This window comes from Arvicanthis niloticus, chromosome 22 (assembly GCF_011762505.2).
Source record: "Arvicanthis niloticus isolate mArvNil1 chromosome 22, mArvNil1.pat.X, whole genome shotgun sequence".
Classification (NCBI taxonomy): domain Eukaryota; kingdom Metazoa; phylum Chordata; class Mammalia; order Rodentia; family Muridae; genus Arvicanthis; species Arvicanthis niloticus.
Genome location: NC_133429.1, coordinates 7660102 through 7675754, shown reverse-complemented (window position 1 = coordinate 7675754; position 15653 = coordinate 7660102). Strand labels below are relative to the sequence as shown.

At 43.1% G+C, this 15653-nt stretch overlaps 1 protein-coding gene across 1 annotated transcript in view; it reads left to right on the top strand.

The window, feature by feature from the left end:
* The first annotated feature begins 3834 nt into the window (after nt 1-3834).
* Cry1 (cryptochrome circadian regulator 1) overlaps nt 3835-15653 on the top strand; it is a 51636-nt gene continuing 39817 nt past the window's right edge. Inside the window, exon 1 of the mRNA XM_076919803.1 lies at nt 3835-4878. Within this exon, the coding sequence (XP_076775918.1) occupies nt 4721-4878 (158 nt within the window). The 5' untranslated portion in view covers nt 3835-4720. The remainder of the gene's footprint in view (nt 4879-15653) is intronic.

Below are 15653 nucleotides of genomic sequence, written 5' to 3'. Positions count from 1 at the left end.
GTAATTCTTTGCAGTGTGTGTGTGTGTGTGTGTGTGTTGTTTGAGACAGGGCCTCATTAAGTAGCCTTGGCTGGTCCTGAATTCACAGGGATCTTCCTATCTCAGGTGCATGAGACACCACATTCAGCTCGTGACAGTGGTTATATATAAAATTCACTGTAAAAGAAAGAGGGTCAGAGATGGGCTGTATGTCAAGAGAAAAGCTTTAGATTCAGAAACAATTTGGGTTTTCATCTAGTTTTACTACTTATGTCCTAGAGTTTTAGTTTCTTATCAATAAGATTTAACTTACCCCACAAGATTTAACTGTACCCTATCTGTGTTATAAAGATTGTATCTACCAGGTCTTGCTACTCATCCACAGTCACCTGGTGCCTCTGCAGCCACCATGAGGATCTTCCTCTTGTTCTCAGTTCTGGCTTTGTTCCAGAGCATCTTAGAACACCTACTGGACCAGCAAGACAGTTTAGAAAGACACAACTTGAGTATCCACTGACTTTGTCAAATGCAGAGAAGTTACTGCCAAGACCTGGAACTGTTTTTCAGTGTGAATAAGTTGAAAGCTACTTTATCCATGATGCGCCAGCACAACCCCATAATATCCATAAAACACGCTACAGAGGAAAAAGTATCACAAGCATTACTAATACACTGTATACAGGACATAGCACATACTAAATGTTCAACAAGTTATAGTTGCCATTAGATGATAATTCCTGTCCCTCAATCCAAATATACTAACATCATGCTCTATGTGCCACTAAAACCCTATTATATTTGAGGAATGCACTCTTGATGTGCTTTTACAACAGATTAATTCTTCAATGTTAAAGTTACAGAAACACCTACACACTGTTTAAAAATTTATTTTTTATTGAATGAACAATCCCATAAGCAGAAGCCAACTCTACACAGATCAATTTTGGCTTCCCACCCTTTCATCCAGATGCTTGAGAACAGTTTTTACGTGTTTAGACACTTTTTTTTTTTTTTTTTTTTTTTTTTTTTTTGGTTCTTTGAGACAGGTTTCTCTGTTTCTCTGTGTAGCCCTGGCTGTCCTGGAACTCACTCTGTAGACCAGGCTGGCCTCGAACTCAGAAATCCGCCTGCCTCTGCCTCCCAAGTGCTGGGATTAAAGGCGTGCACCACCACTGCCTGGCAAGGACTGTACTTAAAAAAAAAAAAAAAAAATAGAGTCCTGGACTACAACACAATCCAAGTGGAGGCACTGCGTCATCATCAGGCCTTCTGCTCAGGTGATGAGAGGCTCAGAAGCTGCCAGGAGTGAGCACAAAATCATCATGCCTCACTACAACAAGGGACTATGTGCTTAAGCCTCTGTGGTTTTCATGCACATGCTTTCCAACCTTTCTGAAGAAACTAAGAGAGAAAAGGAGAAGCTCCTGCCACAGCGGCCGGAGTGGGGATAGAAAAGACCATTTAGACAGTGGGTCCTTAAGGTATTGAAGTTAGTTTCCTGCTGTCATCTGTTAGAACTGCCATAATAAAGTACTGAATATTGGGCAGCTCAAAGCAACAGGAATTTATTTTGTCAGTTCTAGAGACCAGAAGTCCAAGCAGGCACTGGGAGAGCCATGTTGTCTCTGAGAGCACTAAGAGTCCGTTCCAGGTTTCTGCTGGTTTCTGCTAGTTCCTTGCTTTGTGGCCGGCCATAATTTCAATCTTCATATGGCATTCTCTCTAGACACATGTCTGTCTTCATGTCCAAACTTACCTTTTATTTGAGGATACTTGTCACATTGGATTAGGGAACAGCTTAATAATTACCTTATCTTAAATTGATTGATTTAAAGACCTTGTTTCCAAATGTGACCTTTTTCTGCAGGTAAGGGGGTGTTGTAAGAATTTGAAGGAGAAACAATTCAAAGTAACTATCTCTGTTCCCTTCCTCCTTTTAACTTTGCCACATATCTGGGTGCCCTGCAACTCTTCACTCATTTGCTCCTTCATCTACTCAATGAACATTCAGTTACACATGTCAAGCTCTGAACTGGGTATTGATGGCAAACAAAAATAAGACCTTGTCCTTGAGAAGTTTCACTTTGGAGGGACACAGAGACACTTTTATATAGTGTTAAGTATTGTTTCTTGAAGCAATATAGCTAGATATTGTGATAAAAACTTTTTTTTTCCAAGACAGGGTTTCTCTGTGTAGCCCTGGCTGTCCTGGAACTCACTCTGTAGACCAGGCTGGCCTCGAACTCAGAAATCTGCCTGCCTCTGCCTCCCAAGTGCTGGGAGTAAAGGCGCGCCGCCACCACCGCCCGGCTGATAAAAACTTTTTATTAGTCTTTGTAACAATGTCACAAGTGATGTATCAGACACACAAGCTCCTGAAGGCACTATATTTGTACTAGAGGTAAAGAATATTTTCACAAATTAGGGAGCACTTTATTTGGGTCTGAAGGGGTATGAGGAGATACACTTTAGGTAGTTGGAAGATGATTGCAGTGAGCTGTAGATCCCCAAAGAGCAATCCTCTATCAGAGGACAGTCCAGCACATGTAAAGAATAAGAAACTAATCATAGACTCCATGAGGGCTGGGGTTGTGTTGTTAGGTTTGTCTGCTATCAGTTTTCAATAAGTAATTGCTCTGCTGGCCCTAGTTACACAGGCCAATGACACCAGGTATCCCTGAAGCCGAGGCAAGGGTTATCCAAAGCTCACTTCGAGGCTTTCTTGAGCTGCAAAATGAGTTAAAGGCCAGCCTAGACAGTTAATGGTATCCTGTTTCCAAATATAAACAAACAAACAAACAAACAACCCCAATCGACCCAGGATATGCACATAGGTGATGCTAGGACTCAGGGATGAGGGCAGGAGAGTCAAGAGCCATCTCCTGTTACACAGCAGGTTCAAGGTAAGCCAGGGCTACATGAGACCCCGTCTCAACAAAAAGGGCATGGTACATGTAAGGCATGGCCTGTAGGTTATTGCTAGAAAGTCTAGGAAAGGTGCTCATGCGGCCGTGTTCTACTTAGATTTCAATTGCTTTGATAAAATACCATGAGCAAAAGCAACTTGGGCAGGAAGGAAGAAGTTGGTTGCCATTTACAGTTAATAGTCCATCATGGAGTTCTCTCCAGGGCAGAAATTCAAAGCAGAAACCTGGAGATAGAGCTGAAGCAGAGGCCATGGAGGAAAGCCGTTCTGGTTCCCTGTGGCTTCCTCAGCCTGCTTTCTTGTACAATTCGCCTAGGGCTACCTGTCTAATGGTGGCACCACCCACACTGGCCGGGTCCTCCCACGTCACTCATAAATCAAGTGCCCAGACTTCCTACAGGCAACCTGATGGAGGCCTTTACTCAGCTGAGGTTTCTCTTCCCATATTAACTTCAACTGACAAAAACAAACAAACAAACAAAAAAACCCAAACCCAAAACTCCAAAACCTAATCAAGATACTTTCTAAACTACACTTGGCGTAATAGATTAGGGTTGATAAATTGACGATGTATCAGCAGTATTATGAAATGCTGAGTAGTGCTGAATATCTGGAATCGGACCTGAATTCTCCAGAGCTTGGGCAAAAGTGTCCGCCCCAAACAGTAAAAAGCTAAGGGGTTGGTTTCTGCTTCTTCCAGAGAACAGGACTCCGATGAACACCGGGTTGAAGCTGGCGGTGACTCCGACTGTGCCTCTTGCCCAGCTCCGCAATACTCTCAGGGTACAAGGAACTGGCTTCAGACCTTCCACACAGCCCATAGGAAGAGCCCTGGGCGCGCTCCCGTACCCTGGCCCTTCTCTTACACCGCGAGAGCGCACGCGGGCCGTGCCCAGCAGAGCGCGTGCCCGCGAGCTCCCCGCAGCCCCGTGCTCATCCGGGTCCCCGTGAGCCTTAGCCAATGGAGGCGGCTCCCGGCCGGAGGAGCAGAGTTACGCCTCCTCCCTCTCCCCGCGGCCTGTGGTCTCCGCGAGCGGCCTGGGGCTGAGGAGACCCGCAGAGGCTGCGAGCCCGGCTCCCACGGGAGAACGCAGGTCGAGAGCACCCAGCGATCGCAACCGTCCCCAGGCACCGAGCGCCACGGCACACTCTGGGGTCCGAGCCAGCGTAGTAAACACACTTCAGAAACGTGAGGTGCCGGTGGTCACGTGGGGCCGGCGCTGCCCAATGAGAAGCCGGGGGCGGGGCGGAGGCCGCTGACGCGGCGGAGTCACCAGGGCAGCCTCGGGACCGGTGGACGGCGAGAGTCCCGCGGCCTGGAGCTCTAGCCCGCGCTCTCCGAGCTCGCTGCCCACTCCGGGGCGCACAGGCCGCATCGCGTGGAGGCCGCGTGAGCTCGTGTCCATCCGTGGAAGCCGCGTCGGGCGCGCCACAGTCTTTCCACGAACCGCTCGGTTGGGCGAGGTTTGCGTGACGAGCCTCCCCGGGTGGCTGCGACCAGCTCGGGCCGTCGTGGCGGCTCGAGCCCCGCGCGATCGCCTGCGCTCCGGGGGTCTCAGGCCCTGGAAGGTATGCGTGTCCTCCGGACGCTGGGCGCGGGCTCCTGAAGGACGTCGCGCGTGGATCCCGGCGCCTTGGCAGCCTCCATTCATCTGCCAGCTGCGCGCTCGCCGCCTCCGCGCCCCTCTCTGCAGCCCTTTCCCCACTCCTCGGGTGAGAAGGTTCTCCTGGAAGCGCAGGTGTCGGTTATGAACCCGGCTTCCCCGCCTTGAAGCTCTCGGTAGAGGAAGTCGGGGTGACCGCCGCACCCCGAACATGGGGGTGAACGCGGTGCATTGGTTCCGAAAGGGACTCCGGCTCCACGACAACCCCGCCCTGAAGGAGTGCATCCAGGGCGCCGACACCATCCGCTGTGTCTACATCCTCGATCCCTGGTTCGCAGGCTCTTCCAATGTGGGCATCAACAGGTGGCGGTGAGTCCGAAGCGAGTTCGCGGTGTCCACGAATCGGGTGTCGATGCCTTAGTGACACATCTGAGAGTTGGTTTTAGTCCAGGGGCCCAATTGCCTACACCGTTGAAGAGTTGTAGATGTGGTCAATATTAAATAGTTCAGACTTGGTAGTAGAGAGTACCGACGACCCTGAAACACTTTAGCTTTCACCTGTAAGTTATGTGTCTGTGTTTGATGGGAGCTGCTTCCCTGATTTGTGAGAAATAACGAGGAGGAGAATTAGTCACCCCCAGATCTTAACGGCCTTGATATTTTAGGCCTCCGAAAGGGTTGTAATCTTTAATGTTGACGTGTGTGTCTAGGTAATTCATAGTGTGGAGAAAAACCATTCATTTATTATAGCTCCGGATCCAGCTTTCTTCCCCCTTGAGGATAGGGGAGGAAAAGCAAGGGGAAGAATTACCTGATTTCTCTTTGCTCAACTCTCTCTCAACTCCTCCTTGTGGTTGACAAGATAAAGCACAGTTTTTCTTTCGAGGCAAAAGTATAATCCTTCTAGGGAATGGTCTCTTGACGTTTTATGAGCTGTACCTGGAAAAATAGGATAGATGATTGTGCAGCGGAATGAGATGAAAGCATTAGTTCAGCACATATATTGATAGCTTATGTGCCAGCCATATCTTTAGATACGAGGGGTAGAGTTGTGAACGAGAAGTCTGCCCTCTTCAGGCATGTGTCCAAGAAAGAAAAATATGTATGTAGTCCTTTTGGAGATGAGAAGTGCTGCAAAGAAAAGACGAGGTAAACGGGAACAGGGATGGGGACACAATTTAAAATAATGTTGGTTCGCTGGGGACATAGCTCACTGGAAGACTTACGGAAGCTAGGTTGCGTGAGTGAGGTGCAACACTAGGAGCCATGGGGAAAATGTTGATTGATATGAAAATAATGGAGAAAGCGACCGCAGATCTGAAGACGTGATGGGATGCAGCTATCTAAGGGAAGAACATTCCAGGAAAGGGTTCTGAGGGGAGAATGTGCTAGAGCGTTGGAAGGAACGGCCAGCCAGGATGACTGGAGCAAAACGACTGGGGGAAAGTACTGGGTGATGAAGTCAGAGTTGTAACGGGGCCAGGTGAATAGAGAGAGCTTTATAAGCAGTCAGTAAGGTCTGTGATTTTACTCCAGGGGAGTGGAAATGATTACAGGATTATTAGCAGAGAAGTGACACGATCTTAAAAGTTAGAGAAAAGGTTCTTTGGTTGGGATTCTGAGAACATGCTGAATCGGGCTTTGAAGCTGGACAAGAAGTGGAGAAACCACTTAGGAGACGTTCATTTCCAGGTGCAAGCTTTGAGAATGGCTTGCATGGATGTGCTGGCAAGTTGGTTATGGGGTTGAGCAGAACAAAAAGAGCTATGTTACCATAGTCAAAAGGTGAAAATAGCCCACATGCCCATCAACTGATCAATGAGCTTCGTGACGTTTTATATCCGTGCACCAGTTACTTGGCCATGAAGGGATGAAATATTGATGGATGCTATAAAATGTGTAGGTGAACCACGAAAGCTTGCTGGCTGAGAGAAGCTAGTCATAAAACTTCATACTATACGATTGTGCTTATATGAACTAGCCACAGTGGGCAGGTACACAGGGACAGAGAGCAGGTTAGTGGTGAGTTAGTCCTGGGGAAACTGGGGGGGTCAGGAGGATATCTCTGTGGGCACAGAGGTGGTTAAAACTTCCTGGAAAGTTTTTGTCAGAACACGTCCATGAATAGCTATTAAACTGTGAGCTTCAAGAAGTCTGCTTATCTCTTCAAGACTCAAACCAAATATCACTTTTTTTTTTTTTAACCTTCATTATCTGGTCTAGGATGATAGAGACTTCTGAACTCTTATACCATTTGCTTGTCATTGCTTCTTATATTTTCTTAGGATGTACAGCTTTTGTAAATGAATATTTGGTATCATAAGTTGGTTTGGGCTGCTGTAACAGAACACCTTAGATTGAGTAATTTACAAATAAAAGACATATTTCAGTACTAAAGGCTGAGAAGTTTGGGGTCCAAGCACCTAGCAAGGGCGTTTTACTTCGTAGATGCATGCTGTATATGTTCTTAGATTATGGAGAAAATGAAAAGACTCTCACAGGTCTGGTCGTGGGAGTAATCACACTGGTGAGGGTAGAGTTCTCCTAGCTTGATTGTCCCACAATACCATCACATAGGAGATGAGGTTTTATCATAAGAGTTTGGGGGAATGGAAATGCAGCATTCAGATCATAGCAGGTGTAATATGTATTCACTCCTCTCTTCCATTCAGCAGATTGTACCTTCCTGAAGAGAACCTACCATTTTCATTAGATCAATAATTGATTCTCTGCTCTTCCTGTTTGTGGGAAGGTTCTATTTCTAGGAATTTGCAGCAGTGACTACAACAAGGTCTCTGCCATTGAGGATTTTCCATTCTTGTAGAAGACTCCGTGTGTGTGTGTGTGTGTCTGTGTGTGTGTGTGTCTGTGTGTGTGTGTGTGCGTGCGTATGGTGTAATTGAGAGAAAAAGCAGAGCGGTGAAAACATAGACCTAAAGGAAATGAAGAGACAAACTGTAGGATATGGGGAAGGGTCTGCATTCTTTATTGCATATTAACTGCACAGTAGTCACCTGATAAATATCAATTTAATTTTCCTTACAGATCTAGAGTTTAAGAATGAGGCACTTACTTTATTTAAAACTTAGATACTGATGTATACCTGAAAGTTATAACTGAGAACCTTGTTATAACCTTGTTAGCTAGGTGTGTGATATGTGCCTATAATCCCAGCCCTTGGGGGATAAGAGAATCAGAAATTCAAGGTCACCCTCAGCTATATAGAGATTTTGAAGTCAGCCTGGACTATATTAAAGACTATCTCAGAAAATAAAATTTTAAAAATTCAATGAATACATTACTTTTACCATTTAAACTTAATTGCACAATTGAAGTCATCACATATAAGACCTCTTAATCTACTAATCTACTAAGTAGTTAGTACTAATCTACTAATGTACTAAGAACTAAATTTATAAATGTGCCTGCATACTTACCCATTTTTCCTTCTAGTATATGATTTCAGTAAGCAACATATAGGTCATCTTTGATATACTTTTCTAGTTTGATTATTTGACTTTATATTCATATTTTTTAAATGTCTCTAACCTACAACTTTTGTTCTTTTAAAGACTACAGTTGTTAGTTCTGTTCTTATTTTCCTAATAGGCAATTGGATTTTCTCTTTTTTGGGTCTAAGGTTTGCTGTTTTTCTATTTTGCTGGTCATTACTCAACATGATGATACACATCTGTAATCCCAAAACTCGGGAAGCTAAGGCAGGAGGATTGTTGAAAGTTAGAGGGCAACCTGTAGTCCATTACAAGATGATGTAGGAAGAAAGGAAGGAAAAGGAAAGAAAGAAGAGAGTGAGGAAGGGAGAGAGGATGGACAACCTCCTATAAAATAATAAATAATAGTAATATTTAAAAGAGTACCTTTACAAAAAGCATGAGGTCCAGGGTCCACTTAGTTTCATAGTTAGGTTTGTTGAGTGACTTTTCCCAGACAGATGTAAAGTAACATCTACTGACATCTCAGGAAGTGCAATGAGAGAACAAGGAAAAGATTCCATCCAAATCCAACCTCATAGAAAAGTTGAGTTCCTGTGCAGAGACAACAGTGTGTTGTATTCTTTGCCCAGGCTCTGTTCTCTAATAGTGTAGGGTGGTGGAGATGTGAGATAGTAGGACTTCATCAGCTGTGAATATTCTTCAGGGGTGCAGCAGAGTACACCTTAGTCTTCCCAGCAAGAAGAGTTTCAAGTCTTCCAAAGCCCTGTCACCTACTTCTGCCCATCCTCCTCCTTCTCTTTCCTCAATTTGTCCAATGCTTCTGGAATTCCCTCCACTAATCTCAGCTCTGCGGTCTTGCTGTTAGAGTCTTATCATCTTCTCGTGGTCACCATAGTGTCTTGGGGAAAGCTTATTTTTTGCAGATGTAATATGTAAACTCAAAAGTAATGCATTTAAACAAAAAATACTGTTGAAGTGGAGAGCCTCTTTCTAATGTATATCCTTGAAAACAAAAATAAAAGATTGGTAAATGTAATTATATAAAAGTTGTACATGCCAATATCAACATGCCAGAGAAACCTTAGTGACATGCTAAGTGGTGACAGTGTGTGTAGTATTCTGGATCAGGCCATCTCAGTCCTGTCCATCTAGTGTATAGTGCAGACCATGTTGGCAGAGCCTTTGGTTTCAGTGTACTCCGTAGTGTTCATATGTTGGATGGACACGTAATCCTCAGTGTGTCAGTGTTGAGAGGTGCCCTTTAAAAGGTGGTTAGGTCATAAGGGCTATGATACTAAAAATGGGTTTCCTCTCTAGTATTCCCATGTGCAAATCTTACATTTCCACCTTCTCTAATGGGAGGAAAGCAGGCACTTGCCAGATTCTGGTTCCTGGATCTTGCACTTTCTTGACTGTGACTTTCTATAAATTATGAATTTTCCAGTCTTAGCTAATTCTTTTGTAATTGCACAAAATGTCCAAAGATAGTAACTTTTTATTAAAGACTTACACAGTGAATATTTTAGGCTTTGTAAACCATGAGTATTTCATATTTTCATTTCATATTCATAAATATTTTCACATTCATATTTTTATGCAACCCTTCACAGATACAAAAATGGCTTTCAGGCCATACAAAAGCAAACAGTGGATTGTATGTATTCATCCTATGGACTGTGGCCTACAAATCCTTCTGTAGCTTATTCCTTATGTGAGTACTTTTGGCTTTGAATAGTGTTTGTTTTTATTTATCTGACTTATCTTTGCTTTGCCTTTTTCCTTAAATGCTGGTTCCTTCTCCTGATCTTCCTTTGTTTTGTGGATGGGAGGGGGTTGTCAGGACGCTATCCATATGCTGTATGGCTGAACTACATCCCCAGCCCTCAATTTAATTTTCTGAGATAGGATCTCAGAGTTGCTGAGGTTTGCCTTGAACTTTGAGTCCTACTGCCTCAGCCTTCAAAGTAGCTGCAATTTCAGGCCTGTGCTACCAGGTTCACCTTGAATGACTCTTCTATAGCATAGATGAATAACCTGCTTTGAGTTCTTAACCTTTGATAGCAAAATATGATCCCTTCACATTTATTGTTATTGCTGACTTTAGAATTTTATATTTGCTTTATTTCTTCCATGTTTTTCTTTTTCTCTTTATTTTTATGTAAATTTTATTCTTTATTGACCTTTTTAGTAGATTGACAATTTATATATATTTTTTCTTTTGCTTTACTAGGGGTTGCTTTAAATTTCTAACAATATATTTGAACCTAATTTTATCTTCTTAACAATTAAGAATTAAGGAGTGTTTTTGACCTTACCATCAATAATATGAACCTAACAACACATTTTCTTTTGCATCTGCTGTCTCTATATTTTATTTCTAGAGTATTTTTCAGCAGTTAAATTAAACTTCTATGGCCACATTAGTTATAATTGTTTGGAATTGACTGAATTTTTAACTGCTTGATGACCACTATTTGTGTACCAGTTTTTGATATTTTTGAGTTCCAGAAATTGCCTTAAATTATTTATTTTCCTTTTCTCTGGATTTTTTTTTTTATTCTTTGCACTCTGGGGCAGGCTGTTCATTTGTTTGTTTTGAGATAGGGTCTCACTAGAGTGACATTGTGGTAACATTCCTGCCCTAGACATCTGAGTCCTGGATTATAGATATACACTGCCTATTCTTTGTATTTTTAAATAGTCTTAAGATTTAGATAACATTAGGGCTTTTAAAATAATGACCTTTTTAAAAAGAAAATACTCTTTATAACAGAAACCAAGCAAATCAAAATAGTAATAAAAGAGGCTTAAAAAGTCTGTCAACTACAAAGTACATCTTAAATATTGTGTAAATATTCAGATATTTCTTTCAAAAATTTTTCAGATATCTCTTTCTACACATTTAATGGTAGAAGTTTGAGTGGAAAAAAAGTTTAAATAGGGAAATACCTATGGGTTCATATTATATTCGCCATTTAAAAAACAAGAATTTACTGCCAAGCATGGTGACACATGCCAGCTCCTGGGAGGTGGAGACAGGAAGATGGGGAGTTCAAGGCCATCCTTACCATGTAGGGAGTCTGAGTCCAGCCTAAGCTGCATGAGACTTTCAAAAAGCAGGAGCTTCAGAAATGGCGCAGGAGTTAAAGTGCTTGTTGCACAATCAGAGAGATCTGATCTCCAGCTTCCCCACCACTTGTGCATGGAGACAGGCAGATACTGAGAGATTAGCTCCAGGTTCAGTGAGAAAACCTATATTAAAAAACGAAGTGCTAGATGTGGTGGCATAAGCCTCTAATCTCAGATCTAAGAGGCAAAGGCAGGAGGGGCTCTGGGAGCTCATTGAGGCCAGCCGAGATGCATAACAGAGGGAGCTGTACTAAATAAAGGAGATCTGAGAGACACCTGACCATGTACATGCACACACAAGCATGGACACGCCTGGACACCCCACACAGACACATACCAGAGGGGGGAGGGGAGGGAGGGAGGGAGGGAGAGAGGAGAGAGAGAGAGAGAGAGAGAGAGAGAGAGAGAGAGAGGAGAGAGGAGAGAGGAGAGAGGAGAGAGGAGAGAGGAGAGAGGAGAGGGAGAGGGGAAAGGAGGGAATTGCATTGAATTGAACATGAGGAAATAAGATACAGGAATTGCTAAAGGGGATAAATGGATACAGGTATCAGAATAATTGTTTTATTGAACTATAAAGTTAGTGGTGGTGTGGTCAGTAAGATCATCTCCTTCTCAGTTGCAGGGCAAGGTTAGTAGTAGAGCTTTTGCCCTAGGTTTAATGCTCATGACCACTACTCAGAGAGAGAGAGAGAGAGAGAGAGAGAGAGAGAGAGAGAGAGAGAGAGAGAGAGAGAGAGAGAGAGACAGGCAGGCAGACAGACAGACAGACAGACAGACACACACACCCAAGTGGATTTACACCAGGAGTTGTACTGTTGAAAATAAGAGCTGGTGGCGCACACCTTTAATCCCAGTACTCAGGAGGCAGATATCTCAGTTCAAGAGCAGCCTGGCAGCCTGGTCTACAGAGCAAGTTCCAGAATGATTGGGGCTACACAGAGAAACTCTTGTCTCCAAAAAGCAAAATAGAAAGAGAAGAATACACTTGTTCCCTTGTCAATAGGGATATTTTCCAAGATGTTCCCAGGTGCTCACAGACACCACCAAATATAAAACCATATATATGTTTATCAAGCACTATCGATATGTATTAACGCTTAAGAGTTACTAGCAATAACTAATAAAATAATTTTAACAATATAGTTCAATAAAAGCTATTCACATCTATGAGTTTCTGATCCTTGTATTTAATGTTGGAGGCCTCACGTGGCTGCCAGTCATTGAGAATGTAGTAAAAGAAACAGCCGGTAAGGAAGAGGCCGCCACCGCCGCTGTAGTAAAGAAGTGCCCCCACATGGGAGTGTGTGACGCTGTCTAGAGAGACAAAGCAGGCTGACGGGGTGGGGGGTTGGGAGGGAGAAGAGATAGATTGCTCGATTGATTTCTATAAATAGGTATTAAGAATGGCCTGGGCTATCTCTGAATTAAGACAGATTTATTTAGCAAAGGAGTCACAGACTATGCCAGTTAACTCTCTGATGTTACTTCATAGAGAGTACGACTACATCCTGCAGACCTCGCATTTGAGAGGCTGAGACAGAGGGGTCTTGAGAGTTTGAGGCCATCCTGGGTTATAAAGAGAAACCTTATCTCAAAAAAAAAAAAAAAAAAAAAAAAGGCAAGAAAGCAGGGGGCAGGGGAAGAAAAAATAATGGAAGCTCATGTATTCTTGGTTTTCCTCTAAGGATTATGAAATGACATGGACACAAGGGACTTTAAATATTACATCTGTCATAAAAAACAAAAGCAGACAAATGAACAAAAAACCCATCTCTCACTTCAAAGGGAAGAAACGAGTTTATTCTTTTTTTTTTTTTTGGGGGGGGGGTTGGTTTTTCGAGACAGGGTTTCTCTGTATAGCCCTGGCTGTCCTGGAACTCACTCTGTAGACCAGGCTGGCCTCGAACTCAGAAATCCACCTGTCTCTGCCTCCCAAGTGCTGGGATTAAAGGCGTGCGCCACCACTGCCCAGCGAAACGAGTTTATTCTGCAGCCAAATATGAGTAACTTGGCCTGGGAACAGATTCAAGTTGCCCCAAACATCATGTTTCACAGTGGAAGTTAATTACATGAGTTTTATTAGTTATAGAGCAAATAGTCATTAATCCAGGAATTTAACAAGCACCGATAGGGACTACAGTAGACAGGTTACAGCAGAGCAGAGAAACTCCTTAGACGTTTCAGATTGTAGCTGGTGATATGATATCCTTGGCTTTTGGGTTGGTAGAGGTTGGTGGTCTGTTAAGAACGTATTTTAAAGGTTTCAGTGGTAATCATGCTCTTCCGTCAGACAGGGCAGGCAATGAATGACTTTCAAAGAACTAAAAATACCCTAAGATAATTTGTTTATTCTTCATAATCACACAGTTTGGTAAATTAGCCTTGTAGAAACTTTAACACAGACCAAGCTATGTTTTCCCTGTGGGGACTTCAGTTTACACATGTTTACTATCATGGGTAAACCAAAGTGGTGTGCCCTGCTGAGGCCCGCCTCACCCTGCTAAGGCCGCCACACTTTTCCTCTTGGGCTAGGGCTGGACGGGCATCGCTAGCAGAAACTCCAAAGCATATTACCTTTTGCATCCTTCTAACTTCATTTTGTTCACACCTACTACTGTAGGCCAAAGGTCAGGGCAACTAGGTAGACTTCCTTCTAGAAATCAGTCTCTATGGGCGAGGTGATACACACCTGTAATCCCCGCACTCGGGCTGAGGCGGGAAATTACAAGCAACTTCCAGGGCAACATAGCAAGACGTTTTCTTAAAACACAAAGCAAACCAGTCTCCTACTAAATAATCTAAGCACTATGAGGATTGTTTTAGCAAGAAGTGGGGTAGGGGGTAGCTCTTAAAAGCACACATAACGTCCACTACAGAGTCTATACATCAGTGTCTGTTTGGAAACAAACAGCCAGAGAAGGTGCATTACACATGAATGCGGTTTTATACATAAGCCATAGGGCTGGAGTAGCTGTTAGTGACAGAATGTCTTGCCTACCCAGATGTGAGACACTACAATAATAATAATAAAATGAAAATATTATAATTTTCATCTATGGAGTTGGAGAGCTGGCTCAGTGGTTATGAGTACTTGTTGCTCTTGCAGAGACTCCAGCTTGTTTCCCAGCACCTACATGGCAGAACACGACTTCTGTAAGTAGTTCTATGGAGATCTGATTCCCTCTTCTGACCTTCCAGGGCTCTGCTCACATGTGCTACACATAAGTGCAAGTGAACCGTTCATACACATAAAAATAATAGTAAAAAAAACCCCTTTAAACAAAAACCTTTTATAAGGTCCTATTTTATAGAGGTCATGGTTCCATGATCATGGGGGCTTGTTAGAAACTGCTCCTTGTTCCCCTAGCTGCTCCCTTTTGTTTCCAATTCCCTCTGCAAAAGAGAAGCCCCTCCTTAGTTTCCATTTAACTAGCTGCAGATCAAAGCAGTGTGATATCCATGTTTGGATCTGCCTAAATATGTCATCATGTCACAGGCCTTCCATTCTAAAACTACCCAACCCCCGCTCCACTCAGCACTAAGCAGCCAGGTTAGAACAACCTTGCCCCATATCCCATGGAAATGGAACGATTATCAGTGGGGAACATAGCAGTCTAGAGAGGAACCATGCATACACACTGTAAATGTGTGGGTGTAAATGTGTGTATACGTAATGTGGACGTAAAAGATAAAATAATGTAAGAACAGTTACTAATTCTATTCTTAGGAGCGTAAGATGATGAATTGGGAGGTGCATTCTTTGGAGAAGGATATGTGCTACCCACAAGCTGAAGGAACTAGGCTGCCAAGTACATACAAGAAGGGTAGGTGTACATGACCTGAAACCAAATGAAGATCCCAGGGTACTAAGCTGTCACATTGCCAGCCTCAGATTCTAAATATATATATAACTTGATGGGTTTTGATAAATTGATATGTCCAGGTAACAATTATCCTAATTACAATAGAACATATCTTTTACCACAGAAAATTCACTGATAGCCCTCTTCTAGTCTTTTGAGGGTTTTCAAAAAAAAAAAAAAAAAAATACACCTCCAGTTTCTGACCTGCATCTTTCAGATATTTACTTAGGGTGGGGCTTGGTGTTTACTTCATAAACTGCTTTTTCCTACCCCAGTATGACTGTGACAAACCCTGATTAAAAACTGACCTAGGGGCTGGGGGGTGGGCCAGTGAGTGTAAAGAGCTTGTCAATCATGAAGACCTGAGATGAGATCTGTAGCACTCACGTTAACAGCCAGACATACGATGTGCCTGTGCCCCATTGCTGTGGAGTGAAGGAATGAGGCAAGGCAGGCAAATCTGTGGAACTCACTGATGGCCAGCCTGCCATTCCCTTAGCTATAGATTCAAAAAGAGATCTTGTCTCAAAAACTCAGGTGGAAGACAACAGAACAAGACACCCTGTGTTGGTCTTTAACTTTTACACAAATATACCACATATACACAGCAAATAAATAGCATTATTAGCAAGTTTTGCATTTAAAATTTATTTTTAAAATTCCTAACACATGAAAGTTGTTAATTTTACTTGATTAT